Raw genomic sequence first — 10,118 nt, 5'->3', positions numbered from 1 at the left:
GTAGGAGAGGATACATGTGTCACTGGAGGCCATGACGATAGGCAGTTGATGAGGCAAGGCGCAAACTAGAGATGGTGAAGTTGTGACCGCTGGGAGTGACAAGGATCACTTACGAGAGCCATACAGACCGGCCGGATGGGACACGGGAGCCAGGCTTATGCCGTGTACCTCATGGTCGCTACATGTGGCTAGCAAGAAGCTACATTTGACGCAATTCGTTAGGGAATTTGAGAAGTAGACAAAAAGAGTTGTTGCTACCCAGCATGATGTCGTGGCGCCGTTAGATAGATGGAGAGACAAGGCATAGACAACAAAACCACGACCTATCACGATGACAAGGGACACCGATGAAGGCATGGGTCGGCATACGTTATATAAAGGTTTTGAGATGATTTTTAATTACATCATAGCTATATTAACTCTAGCCCGCGCAAATTTATGCCGGCCACCTTAATAGTATTTTCGTAAACTTAAAGTATTTAGCAGTGGGCATGCTGCTTTTCACTTTCCAATCGCTTTTCACGAACGAACAGTAGGCAGGGACCGCGTTCCGAGCGTTGCATGGCGGTGGCCAGTGTTACAGATTTCGGACCAGATTTCCAAACGCGTTCTACAATCCGAACTCGGATCCCTGATCCGTTCCGAACTCGGATTCCTGCCGTAACCAAGTTCGAGTGGCACTCGGTAACCGAGTGCCGAGTCGTCGTCGGCTCCACGGCCTATAATAACGAACCACCCATCATCCAATGCCACAACAAACCGAAGCAGCAGCAGCAAGCCAGCAACCTCCCTTCCGATCCTGCAGCCATGGGCTCAGCCACAGCGTCCAACGCTAAGCACTTCGCCCTGCGCAGCATCGCACCGGCGGCGGTGCTCATCGTCCTCATGCTGCTCTTCGTCGCCGGCGCAATTGTGACGCTTCATCACAAGGACAACACGTCGATACGGGGCGTCCTTGTAAACGATCAGGCGACCATGCCGCGACCGCGTAAAATACTGCGCGTCGAGGAGGAGCCGGCGAAAGAACCCAGCAACAACGGCTGCACGAACCAACGCCTGCCGTCAGGCAGTGAGCCGTTGCCTAGAGGCATCGTCCATGAAACGACCAACCTGGAGATGGAAACGTCGCTGGGCGGGGACCCCGAGCACCGGAAGAAGCAGCAGGAAGCCACGCCGGCGCCAAAGTCAAAGAGCATCCTGGCGATCCCTGTGGGAATCAAGAACAAGGCAGTCGTCGACAGGCTCGTGTCCAAGTTCCCCGCCACCGACTTCGCCGTGATGCTGTTCCACTACGACGGCGCAGTGGAGCAGTGGGGGGACCTCGAATGGTCCGGCCGCGCGGTGCACGTGGCGGCGCGGGGGCAGACCAAGTGGTGGTTCGCCAAGCGGTTCCTGCACCCGGACGTAGTGGCAGAGTACGAGTACGTGTTCCTGTGGGACGAGGACATCGAGGTCGACGCCTTCGACCCCGTCAGGTACCTCGACGTCGTGAGGAGGGAGGGCCTCGAGGTGTCGCAGCCGGCGCTCGACCGCCGCTCGGAGATCCACCACGCCATCACGGCGCGCGCGCTGGCGCCGACGGAGGACGGCGTGCACCGCCGCGTGCTGGGGACGCGGTGCGACGGCGACAGCACGGGGCCGCCGTGCGCGGGGTGGGTAGAGGTGATGGTGCCCGTGTTCTCGCGGGCGGCGTGGCGGTGCGCGTGGCACATGGCGCAGAACGACCTCATCCACGGCTGGGGGCTCGACTACATGCTCGGATACTGCGCGCAGGGCGACCGCACGCGCAACGTCGGCGTCGTCGACAGCGAGTACGTGCTACACCGCGGCGTCCCCATGCTCGGCGATAGAGACAAGGCGACGCCGTCGGCAGGACGGGCCGCGGTGAGGTGGCGGTCCTTCAAGGAGATGCAGATATTCAACAGGAGGTGGGAGGAGGCTGCCGCCGAGGACAAATCCTGGACGGATCCTTACGCCGCACAGCCGCCAACGGCGAGCTCCAGATAACCGGCGCGCGCGATCGTCGCCCGAGATCAAACGTCGGAGATGCAACGTATAGATGATTGATTGATAAGTGCAACATACATGCATGTTCACAGGTTTAGTCTAGAGAGCTTAGGTACAAGCTACGACTGAATATGATGTAATTACGCCGGTTTGGCTTTGTATGTTAACATGAATTTGTGAAAAAAATCAAACTTTGTAATGAGTGCCTACAACGGTGTACTATTATCTGGGTGCAGTTTGCAGCGTCACAAAGGATGACTATCTGCCTACTGCTGATCAAGGGACTTGCTTCTAAATGTTTGTTTCCTAACAAAGGAATCAAGTGACGTGGGCCATTGTCTCATTCAGATCAGAAACAATTCATACCATCTTAGCAATTTTACTGGGTGAAAACCAAAACTCTTGCAGAAATTAAAGTCACTTTGTGTGTGTCACACAAAGATGATCTTCCAGTAATTTCTGGGTTTCATTCTACCAGACACCAAAGAACATTTGCTACACACTTTTCTCATCCACATACTGGCGTGTTTATTGTAGTTACAGACTACACTTCCAGTGAACTCTAACGGAAGCTGCAACAACAAACACACAGCAATCTGCAGGCAAACCTTGTATGCTAGTGACATTTACAGTTCTTTCTACACCTATACAGATATTACAGGTGACACACTATGTTGTGTTTGCAAACATCCGCTGGTTCCATGTCGCTCTTGCAGAGGTTTGAAGCGAGCATCAGCGTCATTCTCGCAGTGGGCCTCAGATGTCTGCATTGATTCCAAATATGCGGACCTTGTGCATGTTTGGTAGCTTGGCTACAACCAGCACCAGAACTGCCACCGTGTTTAGGAAAAGCATTGGCTGCTTGTAGTCAGTCAAGTGTGATGCAATCAGATACCTGGAAGAAATCAAATTGGTTTCAAAAACATGATGGTATCAATGCCACACAAAAAATCATCAAAATTGACTACAAGCCAAGCATCATAAATTAGTCGAAAGTGTAACTAATATATTAATACTAGGAAAGGAATTGAATAATTAACATGATCACACCAAAGGAACATAGGAGGACCAAAAAGCGACTAACCTAGAAAAAAATCAATTTCCTTCTTCTCATGAGATGCTTGATCATGGCAACTATTTTAACTTAATTTATAACTAACAAAGTAACAATGCAGAAAGCAAGTGCAACCAAACTCCCTAACACTCAGGGTTGACTGGATAACTTAGCTGAAGTGTTTTAGAATTTAGACACTTCTATTTTTCTTCTTCTATATACACTCTTTTTGTTCTCCAATTTAATAATATATAATGCATACATTAGGATCATTTCCCAGATTTTTTTTCCTCTCCAAAAAAGGTGGCATGAGAATAACTATGTTCTTGCATGTTCTGTCCATTCTCTTATGTGTCAGACTTTCCATTGGGATAACTAGACTAATGCACAACCAAGTTTGAAAGATAGTCTGATGGACATGCAGATATATGCTTTTGCAAATGAATAATATTCCCACCCAAAAAGTACTGATTTGTTAGGCACCAAAATGCAATATGATTGTACTAGCAATGCTAATCAATATGATAGTGATTAGCGAAAGCTTCGTTTCCAAGTCTGTAAAGTAATTTTTGCAATGTAAAATCCAGTAGAATGAGATGGAACTTACAGCACCACAGGTACCACGGTTAAAAACTTTCTGTTCCGAGTAAGCTGCTGGCCATTGTCAATTTGCTCCCACCATGTCAATCTGTTGTAGATGCCTTGGTCATCAGCCGCAAATGGAGTTCCTTTCTTCCAGTGGAAGAAGTGGTAGGTGATCTGAAAATAGAACATTTCTAGTGGGTTAACTGAACATCAAATTCAAATTCTTTTACTTCAATCTGTCTACCAAAACAAGGCTCATGCATTTACTTAAGAAAAAAGCAAAAGATATTGGAAAGATCTAAAACATGACCATATGCCATCAAATTGGGCTAATAACAGTACGAATTGCTGATGGTATGAAATCCCTCCAAGTGAAAAGACATTTGTTCTAACACATGCCTGGCCCAGCAAGGCACACGCTGTCTTAATCCCAATATGACAACAGCCAACCCATAATCTACAAAGTGCATATTTCAGGCCACCAAGACATCTGCAAGTCCATATTTCAGTTACAGCACATTACATAAGTCAAGCGCTTGACAATGTGAACTTTTTTTCCAGAGCAAAGTCCATCAACTGGCTGTTTTTGACCGTATACATAGATTGACTTTTGAAGGGCCAATGCTCGGATCGCAACAGATTCTGCATAAACTAAGAAATGGTCTCGGTCAAGGATGGCATGCTTGTTTTGACTTCTGTGCAGAGCCATTTCCAACACACAGTAAGTGGGGAATCTATAACATATATTATCGAGCCAAGAATCGCCGGCCTCCCAGGCCCCTAGGATACTGTAGCTACTGTTCGCGCATTCCTTCCCATTGGATCCGAACACCGACTTCAATGCGTGCCACGTGTCCTCGAGGCCGAACCTTCCCAACCAACGAAACCCCCGGTCACATACACTCCCCGGCTCCCACATCCTTGCCTCCGTGCACTCCCATACCCATTCTCTCCCCTCTCCGCCGCCACCGACGAACCCCCCCAGAACCCCTCGGACGCTACCCTCACCAGCGTCCGCCTCTCGTAGGGAGCCCCGCCAAGCTCTCCCTCCTTTCCGCCGCCACCTGCGAGCCGCCGGACCCCTCGGACGCCTCCTCCTGCAACATTGATCCTCACCAACCTCCGCCTCTCCCAGTGAGCCCCGCCAACCATCCACCGGACCCCTCGGACGCTTTATCCCGCAAAGCTGTCCTAACCAAGCTCCGCCTCTACCAGCGAACCCCGCCAATCCGCCCCGCGAAAGCCACCTCTCCAAGCTGCTCTTCTCCATCGATCGATTTAAGGTAGAGCTTCCCCTCTGTGCTTCCAACAGGACAAACCAAAAAGAAAGAAGCTATTGTGTTGCTTCATCCCTCAGATATCAAGTGCTTCATCCCTCATATTCAAGTACTTCATCTGATCTACTTGAAACATTAATCGCTGCTCCCTTTTTTTTTGGTATTATGTTTTATCATTCACATAATTCCTCCTCGAGTATCCCTGTCAACGATGATGATGTTATGTTGAATCATTTTATTTAAAAAAAAGGCTCTTGGGTTAATGTTAACTAACACTAATGAATGCTTAAGCTTCCTGATTTTTAATAGTACATTCCTGATCCTCATTACGTTTATATGACACTCTTCAGAACATTACAACCTAAAAAAAATAGTACATTCCTGATCCTCATTACGTTTATATGACACTCTTCAGAACATTACAACCTAAAAAATAAAATAAAATTGCTGCTTTCCTGTATACTCATATTACTTAGATATGGCAACATTCCCCATGTATATGAACATGTATTTTTAGCACCACATCTGTAGAGAAACTGCTTGGTTTCCACTGAAGTGATTTTCTATAAAGCTGTATGAATTTGTAGTGAACAGTTTTCCCTTAACTTATATCATAGCATCATACCGAGGAAGGTGTCTACAATTAAAATATTCACTCCACATTGGCAGTGCTGATCTGAAGCTCAGCAAGATTAAGCTCACGGGAATAGTCATATGCTCTTCAGACATAGGATCAGGGATCTACCCATTTACTGTACTCGAACCATAAATTGTTGTCTCCTGAGTTCTTTTATCTGTTTTTATCATTTTCAAAATTTTCCCTCCTAATGTGTACCTCTCATAAATGATACAGTTTACTCATTTTTAAAGCATATTACCTTTGTCTAAAATTTGTCGTCATTACGTTTATACGACACTCTTCAGAACATTACAACCTAAAAAAAATGTTGCTTTCCTGTACACTCATATTATTTAGATATGGCAATATTCCCCATGCATATGAACATGTATTTTTAGCACGACATCTGTAGAGAACCTGCTTGTTTCCACTAAAGTGATTTTCTATGAAGTTGTATGAATTTGTAGTCTTTGCTCTTTCTCTTTCATCTACTTATTTCAATGCAATACAGAGAATCAGTTGAAGTTGTCCTTTGGAATCGTCAAGCAGCTGAATTCCCAGTTGAACAAATCATTAAACAAAGTAAAGAAAAACCAATTATATTGTTGCTTCTTGGCATCACTGCCAAATCACGTGAAGGTAAATCAACAATCTTCAGATTTCCTTTATTCTGTGTTACACCTAAATATGCAGTTCTTTGATTTCTGACTAAAATAATAATAATTGCTCCTAACATTCCTTTGATCTTCAATATATATATAAGGTCACTCAGCTGAATAGTGTATTTGATTGCCAGGACAATTATAGATACAGGGCAGTGCCACATGTCAATACCATATCAACCCTGTAATCCCAGAAGAAATAATTTTACAAAACAAGTACGCCTACATTGACCCTAGCTATTTCTAATGCCTTCAGATTATATTTCTCTAAAAAAACACAAATTGTTAACTAATCTTCAAAATCTTATACAGATTTGCACGACTCCCTCATCAAGTAGCATGGTCTGGTTCAAACCTAACAGCTCTAGATATTATAATGACGTCAGTTATTAGCGAAAATAACCGATCCACATCAGATTTATGTATGCACTTAAACATTTTCAATTTTCGTTTAGTACATAACCATTTTTCACATAATTATGCATATTCAAAATTATGAAACATTATTGTCCATTCAACAAACAGGGTAACATATATCAGCTCGACGTTGTATTCAAAATGCTTTCACCGAATCAGCCATGGTGGTATTTAGGATGTACATCATGCAGAAAAAGAGTATTCCCAGAAGGAGATGCATACAGATGTCCCAAATGCTCTGGAAACAACGCTGAACCTATGTATGTTTTCTTTAACAAATGTCTATAATACACTTTACGCACGTATATTATTTTTAGTCACAACAATACTTTCTACATTAATCAACAGGTATCGGATCACGATCATTACAGCAAACCCAGATAATATCATGCAAGACAATGCACCTACCATTGAGATCCTTTTCTTTGGAAACATTGGTGAAGAACTCACAAGAATCACTGCACTTCACCTAGCAGCGATATCATAAGCAAACAATGGCTCAATCCCCTCAGAATTACACGTCTATATAATCATAAATATACCTTAAGAATCAGTGTTCCATTCTCATCCATGCAAAGAGATAATATATCATTCCAAGTAAAAAGCATTGTTGCTATGAGTGATCCTATCGTCATTCCTCCACCTATATACTCTGCACCTTCAGGTACATGACTATAACCCACAATGTAATTCTCCTCATTAGCTTAAGTTTTGAAAACAAAAAAAAATCACCAATGAAATATTCAACTGTACAGAGCCACATGAGCATCAAAGCACTCATATCCAAGATATCACAACGAATTTACCATGCTCATCTTCTGATGTAACAACTAGACACAAGGACAAGGTAAACTTACTACTCTTTTACTATGCATTACCATCTAAACACAAAACTAACTGCAGAGGTTTTTTTTATCTTCTTATCAAAAACTAACTCCTTTATCACTATGTTTCAACGTTTTTAAACAAAATATTTACATCTAAATTACCAGTAAACAGATTTACATAAGCACTGTTCCATAACTTATTCTTTAACATCATATCTTCATCTCAAAAAAAATACCAAACATCAAGTAACATAAAAGCCAAAATTATTAATACAATCATTGTACTACAGGAGACTACAGAGCAAGAAAACAATGCTAAAACACCTTTGCCTTCACCTGGACGTTTAGCAACAATGGCACCAGTAAGTTCCTTCCCTAACAGCACAGACATTTGCATAGATTCTTGATAATCCAATAAGCATCAATATTCCTCTCTATGTTTTTCTCAATTACAAGTCTCCAATAAACACAAGTGCACCAAGCAAAAGAATAGGCCATCCAGAAGATCCAGTTTCATCAGATTCTGAAACTACACCAAGGTAACCATAAACTCTAAACAGATTTTACATGCAATACCCCCATATATACTTAATGATATTCTTGCCATTTGTTTCTTTTTTTTTCTTATACAGTACATTTGCTACTCACAAAGATAAAAGTTCCGCCAAAAGAAGGCTCCTGAGAGACTGAATACTACCAATCATCAGAGAAATACTTGAACCATCTACAACGTAGCCATAGTTCTTTTTGTAATCAAAATACTACTCGTTGTGTGTTATCAAACTTATATTTTACCTATGTGTAATCTCAAGCTTGCTACTCCCTGAACTTTATCTAAATCAGTACTCGCTGTGTGTTATCAAACTAATATTTTACCTATGTGTAATCTCAAACTTACTACTCCTTGAACTTTATCTAAAACCTAGGTAGCACAATTTCACAAATATTATCTTCCAATGTGCATTTCTACCTCAGCTTCAAAAATTATTTTTCATGCAAATCATGAGTTGGCGCAGCGTTTATATACTACGTACTAATCTTTCAGCTTGTAAAATCTAGTGAAAAAGCATCTTCTATGACATTGCTTTGTGCGTAAGAATACATGGGCATAGACTGGGGGAATAATTAAACTGCAGAAGCCGTCTCAGCCAAATCCTGCACAGATTCCACCTTCCCGGCATGGCATATACAAGATTCGAAGAACATTAACCCTTTCGCTAAGCACGTACATGCAGAGCAAAAATATGCTCAAATATTTGACCCGCCGGGATCAAACAGTCCAGCCCGAGCTTGAACGGCCAGGGACAGCTGGAGAGACGGAAGAGTTCCCAAATTGAGCAGATCGACATTGGATGAGCTAACTTATGAGTTCAAGAAAGAATCCGCAGGTACGGAAGATGGAAGCAACCCAATTTGAGAAATAAAGCGACGAAACGGCCACCAAATTCAGTGGAACATGGAACAGAGAGCACCCCAAATCAAGATTTGATCGCCAAGCAAGGGCCCGTAACTAAACCCCCTGCGCAAGGAAGGCCAAGAAGAGAGAGGAGAGGGGAAAAGTGGGCGAGAACGTACGGCGAAGTGCGCGAGGCTGACGACGGTCCAGGCGGCCCCCGGGGAGCACCCGGAGAAGGAGAGGACGAGGAGCCAGGCGAAGAAGAGGAGCAGGATGTAGGTGGTCCAGACGCCCGGGTACATGAACCACTCTGTGTTCTTGTTCACGTCCACCGGCGGCGCCGCCTCCACGTAGTACGACGACCCCCTACGCACCATCTTTCTCCACGGCCTGGTCAACGGACGGCGGCAGGTTTCGTCGGATCTTGGGGGTTTTGCGGTGGCCGGTGGGTGCACGGGTGGATCAGGCGGTGGCGTGCCGTGCCGTGCCGCGTGCGTGCGTGCGTAGGATGTGAGCGAACAATGCGGTGGTGCAGTGGCGTTGGCGTCTGATTTTGGTTGGATTGGGTGCGGACCGCGGAGTGGTGCTGAGCTGCTCGCTCGTGATACCGCTGTGTGATCCAATGAGGAATATCTCAACTCTTCTGAATTGTTCTACGAGCCAACATGGCTGCTTTAGGGCCACATCACGTGCAAACAGGGGTCAAACTTAAAAAAGTGGTTTAAAGATCTGGGGGCTGTTTAGTTATTGGCTAAAGGGAGCTAAATCAAAAAATTTGGTCATACTTTGAAATTTTAGCCTCAATTTGATTTGAGATAAAAATTTAGTCATGCTTCGAAAACATTTGATCGGTCAAATTTCTTCTATATAATGTTTTTAGGCAAATCTTAGTGGCCAATCGTCTGCTAAAAAATTTGACCGGCTAAATTTTGATTTTGTCTCAAACCAAATGTCATTTTAACAACCAAAATTTGAGCTCTAATTTAGCCTCTGACCAAATTTTGACTTAGCCTGTTCGGGCAAAAACCAAACAGCCCCTTGGAGCCAATATTGATTTTGATTTTGCCCTTTCCCCTCCAACATATGCCAACTATCACTAACCGAAGTCATTATGAAGATTTTCTTTATTTTCAAGTACAACTTATCTCAGAGTTCAATCTGAAACTCAAAGTCAAACCAACACATGTGAAACATCTTAAGGCTCATTGAGACCTTAATCGCTAGTCATATCTTTCTTGCAACTAAACTAAAATAATGCTAGATTTATGGACGTC

At 44.0% G+C, this 10,118-nt stretch overlaps 2 protein-coding genes across 2 annotated transcripts; one reads left to right on the top strand and one right to left on the bottom strand.

Annotated features, from left to right (window-relative positions):
• Positions 1-785: 785 nt before the first annotated feature.
• Positions 786-2,047, top strand: LOC133893268 (uncharacterized). Its single transcript, XM_062334256.1, has one exon. The coding sequence runs from the start codon at positions 808-810 to the stop codon at positions 2,005-2,007; it is 1,200 nt and encodes a 399-aa protein (XP_062190240.1). The 5' UTR covers positions 786-807; the 3' UTR covers positions 2,008-2,047.
• Positions 2,048-2,407: 360 nt separating this feature from the next.
• LOC133892524 (uncharacterized) lies at positions 2,408-9,462 on the bottom strand. The gene is made up of 3 exons (XM_062333363.1): positions 9,024-9,462; positions 3,669-3,820; positions 2,408-2,902 (listed from the first exon to the last, which is right to left on the bottom strand). Exons 1-3 carry the CDS (start codon positions 9,219-9,221, stop codon positions 2,764-2,766), a joined length of 489 nt encoding a protein of 162 aa, XP_062189347.1. The 5' UTR covers positions 9,222-9,462; the 3' UTR covers positions 2,408-2,763.
• Positions 9,463-10,118: the final 656 nt, after the last annotated feature.

This window comes from Phragmites australis, chromosome 15, assembly GCF_958298935.1.
Source record: "Phragmites australis chromosome 15, lpPhrAust1.1, whole genome shotgun sequence".
NCBI classification, from domain to species: domain Eukaryota; kingdom Viridiplantae; phylum Streptophyta; class Magnoliopsida; order Poales; family Poaceae; genus Phragmites; species Phragmites australis.
This window is presented reverse-complemented; position numbering and strand designations above follow the sequence as displayed.